Source organism: Mastomys coucha, unplaced genomic scaffold, assembly GCF_008632895.1.
Source record: "Mastomys coucha isolate ucsf_1 unplaced genomic scaffold, UCSF_Mcou_1 pScaffold1, whole genome shotgun sequence".
Taxonomy (NCBI): Eukaryota; Metazoa; Chordata; class Mammalia; order Rodentia; family Muridae; genus Mastomys; species Mastomys coucha.
In genome coordinates, this window is record NW_022196891.1 from 68,689,474 (window position 1) to 68,712,041 (window position 22,568).

The window sequence follows — 22,568 nt, forward strand, 5'->3', positions numbered from 1 at the left end:
ATGTGCAGTCTCTGCTCTGCGGCTCTCGTGCACCACAGACAGCTGGCTACCCCAGGAGAGCCGGAGCTCGGAAGACACTGGCCAGGCGGATGCGGGAGACTGCCGGGTGGGTGTATGGTTGTGGGAAGCCACTACCCTAGTCCACTGGGGTCAAAAGGGAGCATCCCGGTGGGTTCTCAGTCTCGGGCATCCCTGACGTCGCTGGATACCCGAGGAAGAGCTGAGAACAAATTGGGAGTCCTGGGGCCAAAGGGGGAAAGGGTTGGGGAGAGAAGGAGGTGCCCGGTGGTTCCCGCGAGAGCGTGGGGTCCTTGGACCGGTCTCAGGGCTGGAAATGCTGGGAGACTTTCCTGTGGGAAATAAGACACACGGCTCTTTAGGGGAAGGCCTAATCCATTGCTCCAGCACAGCAAATCTAGATGAAAGGAGGCTGCTGGGCGGTGGTGGCGCACGCCTTTCATCCCAGCACTTGGGAGGCAGAGCCGGGCGTATTTCTGAGTTCGAGGGCAGCCAGGGCTGCAACAGAGAAACCCTTTCTTGAAAAAACAAAAAAAAGGAAAGGAGGCAGTTCTTAGTTTTTAGGCTTTATTGTAGAAAGGAGAGAGAGAGAGAGAGAGAGAGAGAGAGAGAGAGAGAGAGAGAGAAGGTAGAAAAGTAAGAGACTGGCCTAGGCTTTATTGTAGAAAGGTGGGTGGGAGAGACTGGTCATGGCCATGTGGAGAGAGGGGAGAAAGGAGGGGGAGAAGAAGGGTGAGAGTAAGAGCAAGAAGTTAAGAGTAAGAGAGAGGAGGGGGCAAACAGCTCCTTTTATGGTGGGCTGGGCTGCCTTTCTGTTCCAGGTAGCTGTGGGGCAGGGCATACCTGACCGTAGTCAGCTGACTGGGGGTGGAGTCCAACCAGAATACTGCAGCTCAACCAAGAACACAGACTGCCTTTCACGGTCCCACACGGGGAAGTACGTTTGGTTTTGTTGGAGTCTGTTTATGATCTCAGCGCCAGGGAGCCTGAGACAGGAGGCTAGTGAGTCAGTTGGAGTCCTGTCTGCGCTACAGAGTGACTCACTCTCAAAAACAAGAGTGATAACCCGCTCCAGGTAGAACGATGGGGAAATAGAAGACTCTAGAGAAAAGCCACATGTACTCTTGCTTAAGGTTAAACACACGCTACTCTTCCATTCTAGGCTTCTATGAATGATTGCTATGCATACATATACATTAAAGCTTGAGCTGGTCGGTGGTAGCGCTTCCCTTTAATCCCAGCACTGGGGAGGCAGAGGCAGGCAGATCTCTGAGTTTGAGGCCAGCCTGGTCTACAGATAGAGTTCCAAGACAGCCAGGCCTGTATGGACTCTGACTTGCTTGGAAATAGAACAAACATAGACAAAAAAAAAAAATGAAACTTAAAGGACATATGTGTTGGCACATGTACTTAATCTCAGCATTCAGAAAGCAAAGGCAGGCAAGTCTCTGGGTGGGAGGCTAACCTGGTCTACACAGTGAGTTCCAGGACAGCTAGGACTATACAGAGAAATCCTGTCTCGAAAACAAACAACAAAAACCTTCACCAAGGTCTATTGTATTGTATGATTATGCTATAATTTAGCCATTTACCTTTTTTCTTTCGATTTATTTATTTTATGTATATGAATACACTGTCACTCTTCCAACACAGCAGAAGAGGGCATTGGATCCCATTACAGATGATTTATGAGCCATCATGTGGTTGCTGGGCATTGAACTCAGGACCTCTGGAAGGTCAGCCAGGGCTATTAGCCAGAGTCATCTTTCCGGCCTCCTAAGCCATTTTCCTTTTATGGAAATATTTTTGTTTCTTTTTCTTCCCCATTCCATGTAACAATAAATTACTTTTATGTAATTAATCTTTAAATTTGCCTTTAATTATGGCAGAAAAACAGGGACCAAGGGACATTTGAACTAGACCTTGAAGAGTAGATGGGTTTTCTTTGCTTGGGCTGTGAGTTTTAGAACCTCACACATGGAAATGGACAGACTTGGCAAGAGATGGCTTATGGGTTTACGAGCACTGGCTGCTCTTCCAGAGGACCTGCATTTGATTCCCAGCCCCCATATTGCAGCTCACAGCCATCTGTAACTCCAGTTCTAGGGCATCTGATGCCCTCTCTGGCCTCTACTGGCATATACTACATGGATGGTATAGACATACTTACAGGCAAAATAACCATATACATAAAATAATAATAATAATAATAATAATAATAATAATAATAATAATAATAATACATGGACAGATTTGAAGCCGGGGTGGTAGCTCAGTGATAGACCACCTCCCACCCCCCTCCCTGTTACCTGCATCAGGTCCCAGGCTTAGTCCCCAGTGCTGCCAAAATAAATGCAAACAACCAACCCAAAAGAGTTGGACAGGTCTACAGGCCTAAGACCCTTAGATTGACAACTATATAAGGCAACTATTTAAAAAAAGAGAGAGATTTATTTTAAGCTGGGCAGTGGTAGCGCATGCCTTTAATGCCAGCACTTGGGAGGCAGAGGCAGGCCTATTTCTGAGTTCGAGGCCAGCCTGGTCTACAGAGTGAGTTCCAGGACAGCCAGGGCTACACTGAGAAACCCTGTCTTGAAAAAGCAAAAACAAACAAACAAAAAAGTCGTTCTGAAAGGGACTGGAGAGATGTCCCAGAGGTTAGGAGCACTGACTGCTCTTCCAGAGGTCCTGAGTTCAATTCCCAGCAACTACATGGCGACTCAGAACCATCTGTAATGGAATCCAGCTCCCTCTTCTGGTGTGTCTGAAGACAGCTACCGCGTGCTCATATACATAAGATAAATAGATATATACTTTTTTTAACATCAACAGATAATACAGTCGCTGGGCACAGAGCCTAGTATCCTAAAATTGATCAACTACTCTATTAGAAACCTTCCAGTGGCGATCCACCAGGATCCGCCACCTGAACTAACAGCCTCCAACCTACCTTGTGTCTACCTTGCTCCCACCGTGCAAAAGCGATAAATATATCTTTAAAAAAAAAGATTTGTTTTATTTATTTTATGTATGTGAGTACACTGTATCTGTACTGATTGTAAGCCACCACGTGGTTGCTGGGAATTGAACTCAGGACCTTCGGTCCATCTCTCCAGCCCATGAGGCAACTATTCTAAGCCTCAGTTTCCTCATCTATAAAATGGAATGAGAGGGGCTGGAGAGAGGGCCCAGCAGTTAAGAGCACTGGCTGCTCTTCTTAAGACTGGCTGCCCGCTTGTCTTTAGTTCCCGATGTCTTGCCTCCCCTTCCTAAGAACTGGGGTCACAGGTAGCCTGTATCACCACGGCTTGCTAGTGATAAATAGTACGTAAGTTTTAAATAAGCTTTATCATGGTGTGGTGCCATTAATTGATGACGAGTTACTGTTACTAAGCTTTACCATAGTTGATGCACAATGGTAAGAAAAACCATCGAAAGCTTTGGGTTTATTCCTTCCTACCTTTGGTCTCAGGTGTCCGCAGAACATTTTGGGTTTGTATCTCCTGAGCATAAGGATTGGGGGTGAGGAGACCACACCAGCTAGATAGGTTACTAGCTCTCTTGAAAAACAGTCTCTGAGGACTGGCGAGATGGCTCAGCGGGGTAAGAGCACTGACTACTCTTCCGAAGGTCCTGAGTTCGGATCCCAGCAACCACGTGGTGGCTCACAACCACCCGTAATGAGATCTGATGCCCTCTTCTGGTGTGTGTGAAGACAGCTACAGTATACTTATTAATAATTACAAATAAATCTTCTAAGAAAAAGAAAAAAGAAAAACAGTCTCTGAGTCCCATCTTGGTGACAAATGCCTGTAGTACCAGGAATCTACAAAGAGAAGCAGGATTGCCAGACGTTTGAGACCGGCATGGTATATGTACTGCTTTGGATAAGCCATGGGCTACAGAAACCCAGTGTATTGGGGTGTGTGTGTGTGTGTGTGTGTGTGTGTGTGTGTAAAGGAAATCATATCTCTCATGGAAATATGTGGAGACTGACTTAGTTGTTAATAGTTTGTGATTGTCCTATTTGCCGTTCTCTCGTCCGCGACTCCTGTTCGTGTCCCCTCTGCCTTCCAGCTTTCTGTCCTCCTGTGTCTCCCGGACATCTGTGCTCTTGTGCCGTTTCCTCCCCGCAGCTCACATTTCTTCCTCATCTGTTACCTCAGTTCACCTTTAATGTTTATTTGAACATTCTTCACGTTCTGACGGAGTGTGTGTGCCACTGTTAACTGATAGCTGGTACTTCTCCCCCTCTTCCTCCTGTCTCTTTCTGTCTCCTCTCATTCTCTCTCCTTCCCTCCTTGTGCAGCCAGGCAAGCGCTCTGCCACCATGCTGCACTCTCAGCCCCCGCCCTCTAGTTTCTGGCTTTGTGTTTGCCTCTTCTGTTTATTTGGCCATGTTTCTTCTTGTAGTCTATCTGATTTTTCTCCCTCTCTCCCTCCCTCTTGTTTTGAGACCTGGTTTCACTCAGTTGTCCAAGTTGGCCTGCCCTCACAGCAGCTCTTCTGCCCTGGTTTCACAAGACCGTCGTAGCTCCTCTTTCCTCTGAGTCTGGTTCTCAGCCTTGGGTCTTGACCCTTTCATAGGGGGCAACTAAGACCATTACATCACGGTTCATAACAGTAGCAGAATTACAGGTATGAAGTAGCAGTGAAAATGATATTATGGCTGGGGGGTCACCACGCCATGAGGAATTGTATTAAAGGGTCACAGCATTAGGAAGGCTGAGAACCACTGTTCCAAGTTACGATATTTCAGATACACCTGTTTATTACAGAAATATAGAACAAATGGCAAAAAAGCTCAGATATTGCAGACTGCCAAGTGGAATAATTTTTAGAGATTATGATTAATATGGGCTATTTTTATTATTTATAAATTTTATTTTAGAATCATTTCTTTTATGTATAAAAGTACACTGTAGCAGTCTTTAGACACACCAGAAGAGGGCATCGGATCCCATTACAGATGGTTGTGAACCACCATGTGGTTGCTGGGAATTGAACTCAGGACCTCTGGAAGAGCAGTCCGTGCTCCTAACCGCTGAGCCATCTCTCCAGCCCTAGAAATTTTATTTTTAATCCTAGCGCTCAGAAGCCACAGTAAAGGTGCTCTTTGAGTATTGACTCCATAGCAAGGGGTGTGGGCATCGTTTCATATGTTAATTTTATATTTTGGAGCTGTTTTTAGGCCAGTTCAGAAAGATTTAAATTGGCTTTGGGTTTAGCTTTTAGGTGTTAGTTTTGTTTCTTTGTTTCCCCTAAGGGTTAGGAGTTTATGTAGTGCAGACTTGCCTGTATGTAGTGAGGATGAGCAGCCTTGACGCCCCAGTGTTCCTCCCTCCCAAGTACTAGGATTACAGGTGTGGCTTGAATTTGTTGTTTGTTTTTACATTTACCACTTCATTTGCAGAAGGAAGAGAAAAATTTTAAGGGTTGTCTTTCTCCCTAAAACATGAGTCACATGGACATATGTGGGTCATATTGTGAAATTTTGTCTAAAAAAAACAAAGGGTGAACAAGAGGGCACGGGCTTAGTGGGTAGAGGGGCTTGCGACCATACCTGTCAACTTGAGTTGGATTTCTGCACATGGTGGAAGAAGAGAAGTGTTCCACAGATTGTCTTTGGAGCTCCACGTGGGCACATTGGCATGCGCATACCCGCAAGTAAATATCCACGGGGTGGGGGTGGGGTGGGGAGGATGTGGATTAGAGCAGTTGATTGATACAGTATCAAGTACCAGAACCAGGTAATGTGAATTACAATTTCAGCTCTGCTACCCACTGTTTTTTTGTGACCCTGAACAAATTAATTTCTGTGCCCCACTTACTTAGTAAAGACGAGAGCTATAATTGTATCCGTCTCATATAATTAGTGTAAGATTAAATGACTCAAATCACTGAAGGGCTTGGAGTATCTGGCACAGAGTGAGTATTCAGTTTGCTTTACTCAGTGGCTTTCCTGGACACGCTCAGTTCAGATGTGGTGAAGTCACTGGCGGAGCAAGCTGATTTGCTTCTTGGCGGATGTTGTCACGCCTTCTTTTATGTATGTGGTATGCAGATGTAGGTGCACCCGGAAGCCAGGGGACTTTTGGGCTAGTTTGCCAGGGCCGGTGTAACAACAGATCCCACAGGTTGCATAGCTTGTCAGATAGTATTCTCACCTGTTCCGGATGCTGGAAGTCGAAGCTGAAGGCGCTGGCTGGAATGATTCCCTGTGAGACCTCTCTCCTTGCCGGCAGATGGCTCCGGCTCTTGCTGTCTGTGCACGAGCCACACATTCCAAGTGTGCCTCTGTGTGCCTCTGTCTGTTATTATAGGGAGACTACCTGAGTTGGATTGAAGCATCCAGAAGTAACCTCATTTTAACACTTTACTGGTTCTGGCACCAGAAACATCCTCTGAGGTCTTGGGAGTTAGGATGCAAGTTTGAGAGTTTGGGAAATAGTGCAATCCAAGCAACCTTTTTGGAGCTTACCTCAAAAGCAATGTACTGGTCAACAGTTTCCTTTTCTGCTGACTGTACATGAAGGTTTTGTTGTTGTTCCTCTGAAAACAGTGAAGCTTTTGCTAATGGATTTACCTCTTTTTTCCTATTTGTCTCCCCCAAAACAAAGCTCACTTTTTTGTTTGTTTGTTTTGTTTTGTTTTTTCAAGACAGGGTTCCTCTGTGTAGCCTTGGCGGTCCTGGAACTCACTCTGTAGACCAGGCTGGCCTTGAACTCAGAAATCCGCCTGCCTCTGCCTCCCAAGTGCTGGCATTAAAGGCATGCGCCACCACCGCCCTGCCAAAGCCCACTTTTTAAGCAGTGAAGACATGTGCATTGGGAGTGGGAAAGCAAAGGTTCTTATTGGTGGTTTGTTGTGGTGTTTTGTTGTCTTTTTGAAACCTGACCTCATGAAGTGCAGGCAGGCTGGCTTCGGATGTGCCAATTCGCCTAGGCTGGCCTTGAACACCTTATTCTCTCACTGCTCCATTCCAGTCACTGTGACTAGCTTTCAATTGGTTTAGAACCACGAATGAATGAGGTTGATAGTGTGTTTTATTTTATGTTTTTAAAATATTTTATTTATTATATATATGAGTACACAGACAGCTACAGTGTACTCCAGATGCCCACCAGAAGAGGGCATCCGAACCCATTACAGGTGGTTGCAAGCCACCATGTGGTTGCTGGGAATTGAACTCAGGACCTCTGGAAGAGCATGCTCTTAACCTCTGAGCCATCTCTTCAGCCCTATAGCGTGTTTCATTGACACTGGCTTTACCTCAGTGACCAAGTGGTGATGTCTGACTCTCTTCTGAGATCCTGGTGAGTTCTTCTAGCCCTCCTGTAGCTCTCACATCCCCTTTTCTGTTCCCGTTGACTTGAGACAGCCAGCCACAGACGTTTCTCCCACCTCTTGCAATTTTGGATCTTTCTGGCAGGGCAGTGGTAGCGCACGTCTTTAATCCCAGCGCTTGGGAGGCAGAGGCAGGTGGATTTCTAAGTCTGAGGCCAGCCTGGTCTACAGAGTGAGTTTCAGGACAGAGAAACCCTGTCTCAAAAAAAAAAAAAAAAAAAAAAAAAAAAAACACAAAAAACAAAACGCAACAACAGCAACAAAAAGTTTTTCTTGCTCTTGTTCTCCTCTTGGCTCTCTGTCCTTTCCCTGGAGCTCCGCAGGTACCAGTGTACACCCCTAGATGCAGGCAGCAGCCTCTGCCACCGCGTGTGCCACACCCACAGACTCATCGGCATCCCTGGGCAGCCATCAGTCCTGTTTGCCAAACATCGGGAATTATGCGTAGAGAATGTAAATATTGTTTTAAGACGATTACATTTAAAATCACTTTGTAGTCTGGAGAGGTGGCGTAAGCAAGCAGTCTCAGTTGCTCATAATTCTAGCACTCACTCAGAAGGCAGGGGCAAGAGGATTTCTGTAAGTTTGAAGGCAGCCTGTAGCCCGTTCTACAGCCCCTTCAAGGACAGTCTGGGCTACATATTGAAATACTGTCTCAAAAAAAAAACCAAAGCATCAGAATAAAACTAAAACCACTTTGGTTTTAAAACACAGAACTAAGGGGTCTGGAGAGGTTAAAAGCATTGTTGTTATAGAGGACTGGGGTTTGGGTTCCAGTATCCTCATGATAATTTATCATCATCCATGTATAGGAGATCCAGTGCCCTCTTCTGACATCTGTCTAGGTTTTAGGACTTGAGAAAGGATTCTTCAGTTAAGAGCTGAATTTGGTTTCTAGTACCAGTTTGGGGAGGCTGCTCACGACCACCTGTAACTCCAGCCCCAGGGGATCTGTTGCCCTCTCCTGGCCTCTGTGGAAATCCACACACATGTGCATATACACAGATGTACACATATATAAAAATAAAACCTTACAAACAAAAATGAAGCTAGGCTTTAGGAGCTGGGGATGTAGCTCCGCTGGTAGAATGTTTGCCTCCCATGTAGGAGTGACAGACACCTTGGATTCAGTCCCCGGTGATGCATGAAACCGTGCGTGGTGTAGTATTTCTGTAACCCAGAATTCAGGAGGTGAAGGCAGGAGGCACAGAAATTGGAGGCTAGCCTGCTAGCCTGGGCTACATGAGACCCCATCCCAAACAAAACAAAAATAATAATTTTAGTTTTCTTCTCCCTGAAACTAGCACTTTAAAAAAAATGTTAGTATTAAAATGCTACAGAGATTGGATTTTGAAACAAGGTGTTTTTTTTTTTCTGCATTTGCTGTCTCCCCATCTGTCATTCCCATTTAAAAATTGGACTTGTTTTTGAAGATAAACCTCCGCAATAGGTAGTAAAGTCAGTGGTCAGCTATGACCTTATTTGTTTGTGTTCCATGCCACTCAACAAATGCATAGTATCAGGCACTATGCAATATTTAAATTAACAAACCAGATATGGTCTCTGCTGTTTGGCCAATTGCTTAAGAGTCATGGGAGTGTTTATACATAATAACGCAGAGTCTAGGACTTTTTTTTTTTTTTTTTCAAGATAGGACAGCCCTGGCTGTCCTGAAACTCACTCTGTAGACCAGGCCGGCTCTCAAACTCAGAAATCCACTTGCCTCTGCCTCCCAAGTGCTAGAATTAAAGGCTTGAGAAATATTTCAGTGGTGTTTTTGCAGGGGATAATGAAAGCCTGGGGAAGTGGCTCTTAGAGGACTGGGGTGTGGCCGGTCATTTCCAGGAAAGAGAAAGAGGGACTGGTGCCAAACAGGTAATGAGGGGAAAGGTGTTTCCCAGAGCAGAGGCAGCTTGAGCAAAGGCGGGGATTGGGAAACGCAGGCTGGGAAGTGGTTTTGTGTTGCAAGAGCTGAGTGGGTGAGAAAGTGGGAAGCTTCTCACAGCTCAGATAGGGCTGGAATTCTCTTGCTGGATATTTGCATCTTGACACCTAGGCAGCATTGGCTGTAAAGTGTAAAGGTGCTGTTGAATAGTGTAAATAGTTGTAAAGTGTGAAGGTGCTGTTGAATAGCAGCACCTTGCAGTCGGACTGTATTGGTTTGAAACTTTGCTGCTATTCACTGTTATTTGGTCTGTGGGTAGCTTTCATTCTTCCCCGTTTGCTTGGTTAGTTGTTTTATTTTTGAGACAGGCTTTTTCTACGTCTATTTAGTCCTGGCTGTCTTGGAACTCACTATGTATTCTGGGGTGTCCTGGAACTCACAGAAATCTTCCTGCCTATCTTAAAGGTTGGTTAGTTAGTTAGTTAGTTTGTTTGCTTGTGTATTTATTTATTTATTTATTTATTTATTTTGTTTTTCAAGACAGGGTTTCTCTATATAACCCTGGCTGTCCTGGAACTCACTCTTGTAGACCAGGCTGGCCTCAAACTCAGAAATCCGCCTGCCCCTGCCTCCCAAGTGCTGGGATTAAAAGCATGTATCACCCCTGCCTGGCGGTTAGTTAGTTTTTTATTTGGCAGGCTTAACTGCTCCAGGTCTCACGTTCTCCATGTTGAAAATGGAGGTCCTGATACTGTCACTGGCTCTGAGAGTTGCTGCAACATTTGAGCAGCTGTATCCCTGTGCTTTCAACACTGCTTACTCCATTCCAACTGGGACGGAAGATGGATTTCCAGTTTTACAGACTCACAGCTTGAGGAAGCCAAAAGGCTCGTGGCTGTTTGTTTCAGTGAAGGAGGTGTATGTGGTAGCGTACACCTGCAGCTCAGTATTGGGGAAACTGAGGCAGAAGAATTTTGAGTACAAGGCCAGCTTGGTCTACATAGTGAGCCCATGCCTCTTTCACATACAAAAACCAAACAACCAGTAAATCAAGAGAAACTGGAGCTGGAGAGATGGCTCTGTGCTTAAGAGTGCTGGCTGCTCTTCTAGAGGACCGAAGTTCAGTTCCCAGCATCCACACGGCAGGCAGCTCATCATCATTGCTAGTTCTAGAGATTTTTGACTCCCCTTCTTTTTGGTTTCTTATGGCACACACACGATGCACAGGCATCCGTGCCGGCAAAACAGCCATCTACATAAAAGAGAAAGAAATGGAATCACCAAAAAAAAGAGATATTTTGTTTGCTTTTGTTTTATTTTTTTGTTTGTTTGCTTTGAGACAGGGTTTCTCTGTGTAATTCTGACTGACCTGGAACTTGCTCTGTAGACCAGGCTGGCCTCAAACTCAGAAATCTGCCTCTACCTCCTGAGTGCTGGGAATAAAGGCATGCATCACCACACCTGGCTTTAAAAGTAGTTTTGGGTTTGTTTTTTTTGTTGTTGTTGTTGTTTGTTTGCTTTTGTTTTAAGTAAATGAAACTTTATAATGGAGAGGATGGAATTTCTCATTTTGATTCGCCATAGTAAGAGTATGTAGGAAGGTCAGAGGTTAAATTGGGGGGTGGGGGATGATGCCAGGGGAAAAATAGAGGGCAGGTGTTGAGGGAAATCTTAAAAAGAACCAGCAGGCTCCCACTGCTGCCGTGCTCCTGCTGGCAACTCCACCCTGGGGAGGTCCCACCCCATCTGCCTCTAGACTAGCATCAGCAGTGACCAAGACAGCTCAGGTTCGCTTGGAGCCGCTAGTTCTTCCTCAGCCATTAACCCCACGCGGACGGCAGCTCCACATTCCGGTAACCCAGTGAAACAAAACTCTAGGAGCTTATAATTAAACAGTCAGATTTATATATCAATAAATTCTTAATTCACAAGATGCCCACACAGTAATTTCTGTGCCAATTGATAATGATACAAGCCGCCCACCTAGATTAGACAAGTTACCCCAATCATTCTGTCTCTATATGATATTAAATCTACCTGTGGCTATTTAAAGCCACGCTGGTTCTGAATCACCGTTTGTTGCTCTCCATCTTGCCTCCATTCTCTCCCAGTCAGTCTCTTCCTCCTTCCCTTCTTCTCTCCCTCCTCTCTCTCTCTCTCTCTCTCTCTCTCTCTCTCTCTCTCTCTCTCTCTCTCTCTCTCTCTCTCTCTCTTTCTTTAGGGGGGCTTGAGACAGGGTTTCTCTGTGTAGCCCTGGCTGTCCTGGAACTCACTCTGTAGACCAGGCCGGCCTCGAACTCAGAAAACCACCTGTCTCTGCCTCCCTAGGACTGGGATTACAGTGTGTACACCATTCTGGGCTAAGCACTTTATTTGTATTGCCTTGTTGAACCTGCACTTTGATATAGAAATGGTTGTAATCTCCATTTTACAGACTGCCAGAGTGTTCAGAATGGCTGGAGTGGCCTGTCCTGGTCACACAGTCCAGCAGGGAACACAGCTGGGGATAAATCTTTAAAAAAAAGAAAGGATGAGAAAGCGGGCTGTGGTCCAGATTGGTTGAGATGCCTTTGGATGAATAGGAAGATCGTGGTGCTGAAGCTGGATTTGAACCATGGGAGATGTAGGCAGGCATAGTAGACATTAATTAATTTAGTTTACTTTTATTTGTTTCTTTGCTTGTTTATTTTGTTTTTGAGACAAGGTTTCTCTGTGTAACCCTGGCTGTCCTGGAACTTGATACAGACCAGGGTAGCCTTGAACTCCCAGAGATCCGCCTCCCTCTGCCTCCCAAGTGCTGGGATTCAAGGTGTCTGCTGTCACCTTCTGGCTTAGTTAGGTTTATTTTTAAATTTAAAAAATTATGTCTAACTCGCTCTTGTGTGTGTATGTGTGTTGGGGGCTTACATGAGTCATTGTGCATGCGTGGAGGGAGGCAAAAGGAAAATTTGTGTAGGAGTTGACGCCCTGCTTTCACCAGGTAGAACCTGGGGTTGAACTTGAGTCAGCAGGCTTGGTAACAAGTAACTTTACCTGCTTGAGCCATCTCACCTACTCACAGTAGACTTTGAGTCTTGGTGCAGGTGGGTCGAAGCCAACAGGCTTTGGGCGATGAAAGGAGCTGGATAGACACTGAAATGCAGGCGCCTGTATTTTTACAGAAAACAACATGTGATATAATCCCTAGATTTTTTTTTTTCCTGGCTTTTCAAGACAGGGTTTCTGCCCTGGAACTGGCTCTATAGACACCAGAGATCTGCCTGCCTCTGCCTCTGGAATGCTGGGATTAAAGGCTTGTGCCCCCACTACCTGACATCTTTTTTATCTCATCATTTCAAAGAAAGGCCTCAAAAAAACAATTTCAGGGGCTTGCGGGGGTGGAGAGGGAGCATGGCCTAGCAGGTGTAAAGGACTTGGTATGTCCTGAATACGATCTCCAGAACGCATGTAAAAAGCGAGATTTGGGAAGTTTGAGGGCCAGGTGGCCTGGAGTACGTATGTACATACACAGCACAGTGGCAGAAACAAGAGACACTGTCGACAACATGGAAGAAGGGGGGGACCTGATTTCCAGAACGTAGTCTACTGGTCTCCACATTCTTGCCGTGGCATGTGCGCACACCCTCCAAATTAATTAATTAATCAGTTGATTGGGGGAAAAACTTGATTCACCGTCAAAAGTGACTGGGGAATGACTACTGTTCGTACCCTGTGGTTCCTGTGTGTGCATGTAAATTTCGGAGGCTGCTTCTCAGCTTAATGAGATGTCCACTCAGGTTTCGGGTGGGGTCACAGGCTGGGTTCTTGGGAAGCTGACTCTGAGATATCAATTATCATACAAGACACTTTATTAGGGAGTGTTCTTTGAGTCACACCTGTGGAAAGGGGAGGGAGTAAACAAGATTCGGCCGGGGGGTGGGGGGGTGGGGAGGGATGGGACGGGGTGGGGGACTGGTGGCTAGGGTACCCTGCCACTCCACCTTCTACTCAGGTTAATCTGGGAGTGTTGGGACGTAGAGTGGGGGCTTTCCACAAGTTCCCTCCTGTCCTTGTCAAATAATGGTTTCTGGCTGCCCCTGCCCCTAGTAGAATGCAGGTCCCGGGCAAGGCAGTGGCCTGCCAGCCTTGAGCTCCTCCTAACTGTGGGCCTTCTTTAGGCAGCACTCCAGCAGCTGTGGCAGTAAGCCCTTCATTCCTAGTGAGATGCCTGGTTCAAGCATCACAGTGTGTGTACTACACAGAAGGCAAATCGGTGAAACCTCTGCGCCTTTATAGAACAAGGTTCCCAGCATCCACTCGAGGATGACTTGTGAGTCACCTGACGTTGGCCTAGAACTCACTGTAGATCAAGCTGGCCTGGACCTTGCATCAGATCTCTTGCCTTTGCCTTCCAAATGCTGGGATTACGGATTACATTAATTTTATTAAAGATTTATTTATTTATTTCATGTGTGTGTGTATATAGTTGCTGTCTTCAGACACAGCAGAAGGCGGTGGCATCGGATGTATTGTGAGCCACCATGTGGTTGCTGGGAATTGAACTTAGGGCCTCTGGAAGAGCAGTGCTCTTAACCGCTGAACCATCTCTCTAGCCTACATTATTATTATTTTAATTGTTTGATATGTGTCAGTGTCAAAGGACAACTTTGCCAAGTTTATTCTCTTTTTTGACCTTGACATGGGTTCTGGGGAACAAACTTATATTTGTATCCAGTGGGGGGGGTGCCTGGTTGTGATTGCATCACTAAGTGGGAGGTGCCTTTACCTACTGAGCTTTTAATCACATCTCCGGGAAGAGTTTCTAATTTAATGAGGGTTATTTGATTTAATTTCCAGATCTGATGTTACACTTGAGTATGAGTTCAACATTAAATTATAATGAAAAATATGCAAAGTTATAGTATTAGAAACAATTTATAGATCAATGAGTTTTGACTTTCTAAGAGTAACATCTGAGCAGGGCAGTAATGTCAAATGGCCTTTCATCTGAGCACATGGGAGGCAGAGGCAGGTGGATCTCTGAATTCCAGGACAGCCTGGCTTACAGAGCAAGTTTCCAGGCAGCCTTGGCTAAACAGAGAAACCCTGTCTCGAAAAAAACATAACACAACAAAGAAACAAAAAGTGGTATCTGAGGGTCAAGAGAGATGGCTCGGAGGTTAAGAGCACTTGTTGCTCTTGCAGAGGATCTAGGTTCAGTTTCCTGCACCTATTGGGGACCTCACAACTCACTGTAGTTCCAGGAGACATGCTGCCTCTGACCTCCTCTGACACTTTACACATACATATATACATACATACATACATACATACATACATACATACATGCAGGCAAAACAAAGATTTGAGATGTCATTTATCATACAAGACCCTCTATTAGGGAGAGCTCCTGGGATTGGTCCACACCTGTGGAAAGGAGAAAGGTACGAGATCTGGCAATGGGAGCGTTTCCGGCTAGATGGGGAGATTTGAAACAGGAGCGATCCTTCAGAGATCTCCCAAATCTGAGTTAGAAAGATGGATTAGGTACACACGAGGAAGTGGAAGTCCCAAGCTAATCTGGTCTACAGTAAGATCCTTTTCCAGCAAAACAAAACAGAAACAAAACCCAACACAAACGGATACCTGGACTAATTTGCCAAATTGAGTCTGATTGAAATAAATGCATATAAAGGTACTCTAGGCCTGGCTGAGTGTGTGCCTCGGTAGTAAGGCTCTGCCTATGGTGCACCAGGCCCGTAGCTTTGTCTTTGATCCCCACTCCGCCCTGCAGAAACAAAGAGCGTGTCTTAAAACAGCCACGTCAGAGGGTGTGGAGGAAAACAGGACTTTGGAGACCATCTAGTTTAAACGACTACATTTCAGATAAATAGGAATCTCAAAGGCCAAGAGACTTCGTGGGTATTTAAATGAAGGAAAATACACCTGCATGCTTGTACCGTATGTGTCTGTGACACATATATGACACATATCTAAGGACTCTGACTTAAAGGCTATAAATAAACACATTCTTTGTGAATTTGAACTTTGAAGACAAATGAAACGAAGGGGTGTGTGTGTGTGTGTGTGTGTGTGTGTGTGTGTGTGTGTGTGTGTGTGTTCACAGAGTCCTCTGTCACTAGTTTGGGGATTTTCCTATGAACCCCGATAATTTTCCCACTCCTGTGTTATTTAACTCCTGGCTCCTCATGCCTCTACCCCCATCTGCACAACCTTCCCTTTTTTCATTTAGCAAATGTGCAATTGTGATAAGGTGATCTGAGATCAAGTCTGGTCCTTAGCCCATCTCACAACCAGCTGTGTTATCTTACACATCCGTCTCTACTTGTAGCCTGAGTTCTGCATGTAAAATTAGGGTAATAACTCTTGTCCTGCTGCCAGGTCCCACTTGTTTCAAGGATCAAACAATGTAACATCTCTGAAAACACCTTGAGAAGTGGCTAATGTTGTACAAATGTCAAATTGCCTGCTCTATCCTCATCCCCCCCCCACACACACACCTCGCCTCCAGCTTGCTGGCTGTCTTCCAGGATTGTTTTGACAAGTGGCTGCAGTGTTTTTGTGGAGCTTTCTCTGAACCATGAAATGTCATTCTGGAAGCTCCCTTTGGGCCAGTAGGGATTTAAGAGTATTGGGAGCCTTAGAGGAAGCCTTTAAAAAGAAAAGAAGTTGTACTTGAAAGAAATGCCGTATTTCCACCCATAGGCATGGTCCTGGTAGAAGAGAACATATCAGAAATGTTTAGAGCTGGGCAGTGGTGGAGCATGTCTTTAATCCCAGCACTTGGGAGGCAGGGGCAGGCGGATTTCTGAGTTCGAGGCCAGCCTGGTCTACAGAGTGAGTTCCAGGACAGCCAGGGCTACACAGAGAAACCCTGTCTCGAAAAACCAAAAAAGTTTAGGGTACCACCCAGCTTGACTCTCCCTCCGTCCACCCTAGATCTGTGTTCTTCCTTCTCCATGACAGCTCTTGTCTTCTGATGGGGTCCCTCTGTTTTTTTTTCCTTAGGCTCTTTGGTACAAGGCAAGGGTTCGGTATATACTTCTCAAACTGACGTCCAAGTTCCCGAGAATGAGCGTGAGTTGGGCAGAGCTGTGGAGGGTTAGGGTGGGGTCGGAGGGCATGCATTCTAGCTTGTGTTTTGGGGGCTCCATCTTTCTCCCGTTTTGATCCTATCTGCAGCTGTCAGATTGGGCTGTACCTACTCTGGCTTCTCCTCCCCCCGAGTGGAATGGAAGTTTGTTCAAGGTAGCACTACCGCGCTTGTGTGCTATAACAGCCAGATCACAGGTAAGTTGTCGCAGTCGCTAAGAAAGAATTGCCAAGTAATTGACACTGCCCAGCCTGGATTCCAGAGGTGGGGGCCACACCCTGGAGCTCTGAGTACCTCCCTTTAGTGGAGGATGAAGAATGTATTTTGGGGGCTAAGTTCATCTTCCCTCTCCAGTTGACCCTGTCTCTTTGACCTCTCCTCCCTGCTCCTGGTAGTTCCCTATGCGGATCGAGTCACCTTCTCATCCAGTGGCATCGCATTCAGTTCTGTGACCCGGAAGGACAATGGAGAGTATACTTGCATGGTCTCCGAGGAAGGTGGCCAGAACTACGGGGAGGTCAGCATCCACCTCACTGTGCTTGGTATGTGCCATGTAGTCTCATGTAGGCTTAAAAGTGAATCGCTTCCCTGAACCTGATAGCAGACTGCTAAGCTTTAGGCCTTATGGATGGTGAAGATAGAGAGGCGAGCCCCCTGGTTTGATAAGAACTAAGGGCGTGCAGGTAGTGCCTCTGATTGGTTGAGACTCTCATCCTGGTTTCTTACACTCGTGTAACCCTCCTGCCCCTTGTAGTCACACCTTCTTTTTACCATCTCCCTCCCTAGTGCCTCCATCCAAGCCTACAATCAGTGTCCCCTCCTCTGTCACCATTGGGAACAGGGCAGTGCTGACCTGCTCAGAACACGATGGGTCCCCGCCCTCTGAGTATTCCTGGTTTAAAGATGGGATGTCCATGCTTACAGCAGACGCCAAGAAAACCCGTGCCTTCATCAATTCTTCATATACCATCGATCCAAAGTCAGGGGATCTGGTATGAAAGGGGAGTGGTGAAAGATGGGGGCTGGGGGGTGGCCATAGGACCCCTGAGACAGGGAAGAAGCATCGGAGCTTACTTAAGGTCAGACAACTGATAGGATGGGTGTCTGGTTTATTGAGCAAGGAGCCAGTTTGTTCTCTTCCCTCTAGATCTTTGACCCTGTGACAGCCTTTGATAGTGGTGAATACTACTGCCAGGCCCACAATGGGTATGGGACAGCCATGAGGTCAGAGGCTGTACGCATGGAAGCTGGTGAGTGAGAATGTGACTGGGGCCTAAGATTAGAGCTTGGGGTGTGATCAGAGGCTTGCACGTGGCTCATGACAGCATCGTCGTCAGCACCACAGCTGCATATGAAGGCGAGTGACCTCTCCTTTGTGTCTCACAGTGGAGCTGAATGTGGGGGGCATCGTGGCGGCTGTCCTGGTAACGCTGATCCTCCTTGGACTCTTGATTTTTGGCATCTGGTTTGCCTATAGCCGTGGATACTTTGAAAGTAAGTATTTCCCCTCGGAAGCTGGTTGGTTTGTGATAGCCCAGGCTGGCCTGAAGCTTTGCCCTCTCAGCTCACAGTGATCCTCCTGCCTCAGCCTTCCAAGGGCTGAGAGTATAGGCATGTGCTACAGTACCTAGTTGGAAGTTCCTTTATCCTTGTGTGGTCTGTGGGTGCTGTCACCATGCTTTGTGTGCTGGCACCCTCTTCCAAGGAAGCGCAGTTATCTGATGTAGCGCATATGAAGAGACATACTACTTCCCCCTAATTCCCATGCTATGCCATGTTCTAGTCTGATAGTAATCAAGATCGTAGCCGGTCTTTCCTGATTTTTTTTCCACCTTTTACTCCCTGACCCCTTTCACCCCCTAACACTAGATAGGAGAGAAATAAGGTAGAAAAAAAAAATCCTTGAATGTAATTTGTTTCTTCTTTGAGCATAACTACTAACAAACTGTAGCTAACCCTCCCTTTCCCCCCCCCTCCATCCCCATTCAACCAACAACCAATACCCTGCCTCTTGGGGCCCTAGCATCTATATACCCTCTAAAAAGTTCCCAGAAATCCAAATGTCAAAACTGACCTGCAGCTGGTAAAACCGTGGCTCTACCACAGCGTGAGGGAAATCATAGTCCCCTGCTTCAGCCCGGTATCTCCACGGCTGTGATTAAAATGAAAACATATTCTTTTGTTTTGTTCTGTTTTTTGTTTTTTGTTTGTTTTTTGTTTGTTTGTTTGTTGTTTGTTTGTTTTTCAAGACAGGGTTTCTCTGTATAGCCCTGGCTGTCCTGGAACTCACTCTGTATGTAGACCACACCTGCTTCTGCCTCCCAAGGGCTGGGATTAAAGCACTCACCACCACTGCCCAGTGAAAACATATTCATATCCGTAATGTCTGTGTTTTTTTAAAAGTAAAATTCCAGAATTGTCAAAACACATTTTTCTCTTTTTTTTTTTCTCTTTCAGGAGCAAAGAAAGGGTGAGCGTGGTGCTGTCCCAGGGTTCTCTCATAAAATCATGGATGTGTATGGTTTGGAGCTGAGCCGAACCCCAGGGTTTGAGTGGGGGTGGGGTGGAAGTAGCTGTTCTGGAGGGAATGACACTCTAGACTTCTGTTCTTGTTTCCTGAACTTTGTCCTACCTGGTTCCTGCCAACACCTTCCTTCTAAACACTCAGCTCCTGATATTGCACGGATACCTCCATTGCTAGGGCCTGAATGTGTCCCATTTCTGGTTTGCCCGCAGGACGGCACCGGGTAAGAAGGTGATTTACAGCCAGCCCAGTGCTCGAAGTGAAGTGAGTGTGCCTGCCCTGAGGAGGGGGGAGGCCTTGTGCATCAAGTGTTTCTAGCCTGTTTGTGTGTTGGTGAGCAAAAGGAGACTGTGAAGTTGACTTGCATGCTTTATTTCCCTAGGGAGAATTCAAACAGACCTCGTCATTCCTGGTGTGACCTGCTGCAGCTCATCCAATGTCCACTTGCCTGACCCAGGTGCTACAGCGTTCCGGCCCCTGCTGGCTGTAGCTGCACAGGATGCCTTCAATGTCTTCTGGAACCCATAGGGACCCCTTGCTTTTATTCTAGCTAGAAACATCAGCTACTTCCCTCTCCTCTTTCCCCGCCCTCCCTCCTTCCCTTGCCGCCATTGGGTGGCCTGAGACTAGTTACAAAGTTTTCATTCCCCATTGTCAATTGTGGGATTGGACAGGAGTCCTAGGCCAGACAGTAATCATGAGTGGGCTGACAGGAACCCAAAACCAATACCTGGCTCTAAAGGCCTCTGAATAAGGACTTTAAGTCTAGCTCCCCAGCTTTCTCCTCCCCCGTTGGAGTGCCAGCAGCTCTAGAGTGGGAGGGGGGCTGGAGAAAGGAGGGGCTGAGGCATTGGATGGTGACCTCAGGTCTCTAGTCTCTGGAGCCTGCTCTTCTTGTCTTCACAATATGTGCCACTGGGATTCTCCTGGATACAAAGTAAACTGACACCATGTCAGTACCAGGTGGGAGGGCTCAGTTAACTCCCAGGAGACTTGGAGTAAGAAAGATTTAAAGAGATCTTTAAAAAAAAAAAAAGACTGGAACTGGTGGCTGTTAGTCACTCTGCATTTGGCTGGAACTACTGCACGGACCCTTTTAAGATGTGTGTGGATGTGTGTGAATGGAGGAGATATGTGCTTTATAGTCTTGGGCTCTGTGTTTTTTTTTGTGTGTGTGTGTGTGTGTGTGTGTGTGTGTGTGTGTGAGAGAGAGAGAGAGAGAGAGAGAGAGAGAGGGGGAGAGGGAGCGAGAGATTAGTTGTATATTGAAATTGTTATATAGAAGGGCTTTCTAGCTCTTTGGCAAGGTTGTGTTTCTGTGTGTTTATTATATTTGACAGATGTTGCTGGAAATAAAAACTTAATTTGACAAACGTCTTTTTTGTTGAAAGTGGGCAAATATTTTAGGGACTGTGGGCTACTTTGTAAGAAAATACATGAAAGTTCTGCTTCCCAGCAACCTATGGCTGATCCCTAGGACTATGTTCTAACTCAGGGCAAAGCTTCCCGACGTGGACACCAGAACTAGTTCCATAGCCTCCTCCTGCTAGGGCATAGGGACGTGATGCTGTGCTGGGACGAAACAGCTATTTAATAAAGTGGGTGAAGGACGTGCACTCTCCCGCCTGCCGTCCATAATGGACTCCCTAAGGCATCTAAGGGAGAGCTCCTCCCGTCACTAAATGCTTGAGACAGCAGCAGTTAGCAAGCTAGGTCTGGTAGTCATTGCTCTCTTCCATTTGGGGCCTTTTCAGCCTTTGGAAATTAAACACTCACTTAAGGGCCTTCCATCAATAGCTTTCCAGAGGAAATAAAACCCAGTTGGACAATAAAAGGGAAATTTGAAACAGTTCAGTAAAGGGTTTTTCAAGGATGATTCACTTTGGTGGGGGTGGGGGTGGGGGTTTTCCTTACCTGTTCACTCCTAGATACACAGTCCCCACAGGCACTTTTGATGAGGATGAGTCAGTTCACCTCTCCAGCTTTTACAGTATGCTTTGGAAATGGCCACCTCTGGTTTCATTTTACAGTGTCAGAATTAAATTTTGTAGTGTCTCTTTTTTTCCACGTTAGTTTTGTTTATGTCCTGAAGTTGTGCGATGCAGTAAGGGACTCTTGGGATGGAGAGAAAGCAAAGTTAGTAAAGTGCTTGCTTGGCATGCCGGAAGCCCTGGGATGGATCCCCAACATTGCATTAAATCAGGTGTGGCTGAACACACTTGTCATCTCAGCACTTCTGAGGTGGAGACAGGAGGATCAGAAGTTCCAGGTCATCTGCAGATAAACAGGACGTTTAAGGCCATCTTGGGCTATGTGAGACTTGTTCTCAAAACGAAAACTAAATGTGAAAAGATGAAGTTAAAAAAGAATGAATCAGATTCCAAAGTGACCCGGACATCTGAAGCCTTGGTGATTGAGATTAGGGATGTCTGTTCCTATGTCTCCTTGATACATTTTTAAAATATTAAATTGTGTGTGTGTGTGTGTGTGTGTGTGTGTGTGTGTGTGTGTGTGTGTGTACGGTGTCCAAGGAGGTCAGAAGAGGGCATTGGATTCCCCTGATCTTGAGTTACTAGGCCTTGTGGATGCTGGGAACCAGATTCAGGCCCTCTGAAGAACCGCAGGCACTCTTAGCCATTGAGCCAACTCTGTAACAGTCATCACCTAATAGCCACATTTTAAGAATAGATACATTTTTTTATTTAGCTTTTTTTCCATAGGCTTGTGCATAATGGAGAGTGGCCTAGAAATTGCTGCTAAATTATGCCATGGACTAGGTTGCTTCGGGGACCCCTTGTTCTGCGTGGTGATAAAAGTTCTGGGCAAAGAATTCGGCGAGTGACAGACACAGCGCAAGGAAGTGTTGTAACTGAATGCCTCCTATCCCCAAGGACATCATAGGGGTAGCTCTGAAATCTATTTTCTTTTAGTTTTAACCACTCTTTCTCTCATGTCTTTTGTATAACTCAGAAATCTGCCTGTCTGCCTCCCAAGTGCTAGGATTAAAGGCGTGCACCACCACTGCCTGGCCAGTTTCTTGAATGACTATTTTCACCTGCTTCTAAGATGAGCAGAGTTCCATCATTATGGAACTGTTTCTCGAGGGATTTCTGCAATCTCCTCAGGTGTCCCAGCCCCTCTGCAGCCGGAACACGCAATTTCACTCCCCCTGGGAACTTGCTCTGTTTCCTCAGGTACTTGTAGGTGCTGAATTTCCATCTCTTCATTACTGCAGCCTGGGCAATTCTCTGCACCACAGCTGGTGAGGCGTCCAGGCATGACTCTGACTGCCCCTTGATACCAAGATTACTCGCATTTAACTGGTGATCCTTTACCAGCGAGTTTGCAGAACTCTTTGCGAGATCCAAGCCTTGTCTGAGAAATAAGGAAAGAAAGAGGAAAGAAGGAAAGAAAAAGTTTTACCTGCTGGAGTCCCTGTTCTAGCACCACCTGCCACAGGCCGGCCAGTCTGGGCCTCCCTCAACCTGTGGGGGAAACAGAGTCCTAGTTAAGTAAACAAGGTGTTGGCGAAGAAATGACAAACAGACACAACACAAGGGAGTACGGTATCTGAATGCAATTTGTACAAAGTAGAAATCTGGCTTATATAGTATACAGAAAACAGGGCAAACGACAGAAGTCACCTAGGCAGGAGATGGCTACATCAAGGTCAGTGAGAACAAGCAGCCAGGTGCAAAGCA

The 22,568-nt window shown here is 46.2% G+C and overlaps 1 protein-coding gene and 1 long non-coding RNA gene across 2 annotated transcripts in view; one reads left to right on the forward strand and one right to left on the reverse strand.

Annotated features, from left to right (window-relative positions):
- F11r (F11 receptor) overlaps positions 1-20,238 on the forward strand; it is a 28,013-nt gene extending 7,775 nt beyond the window's left edge. Inside the window, exons 2-10 of the mRNA XM_031389551.1 lie at positions 16,259-16,327; positions 16,433-16,540; positions 16,739-16,885; positions 17,130-17,335; positions 17,491-17,593; positions 17,730-17,837; positions 18,801-18,813; positions 19,080-19,131; positions 19,250-20,238. Of these exons, the coding sequence (XP_031245411.1) occupies positions 16,259-16,327; positions 16,433-16,540; positions 16,739-16,885; positions 17,130-17,335; positions 17,491-17,593; positions 17,730-17,837; positions 18,801-18,813; positions 19,080-19,131; positions 19,250-19,285 (842 nt within the window). The 3' untranslated portion in view covers positions 19,286-20,238. The remainder of the gene's footprint in view (positions 1-16,258; positions 16,328-16,432; positions 16,541-16,738; positions 16,886-17,129; positions 17,336-17,490; positions 17,594-17,729; positions 17,838-18,800; positions 18,814-19,079; positions 19,132-19,249) is intronic.
- Positions 17,436-22,568, reverse strand: part of LOC116103498 — an 8,884-nt gene continuing 3,751 nt past the window's right edge. The window contains exons 3-6 of the long non-coding RNA XR_004123488.1: positions 22,291-22,352; positions 20,782-20,981; positions 18,418-18,495; positions 17,436-17,814 (exon numbers count right to left, since the gene is read on the reverse strand). This is a non-coding gene — a long non-coding RNA (uncharacterized LOC116103498). The remainder of the gene's footprint in view (positions 17,815-18,417; positions 18,496-20,781; positions 20,982-22,290; positions 22,353-22,568) is intronic.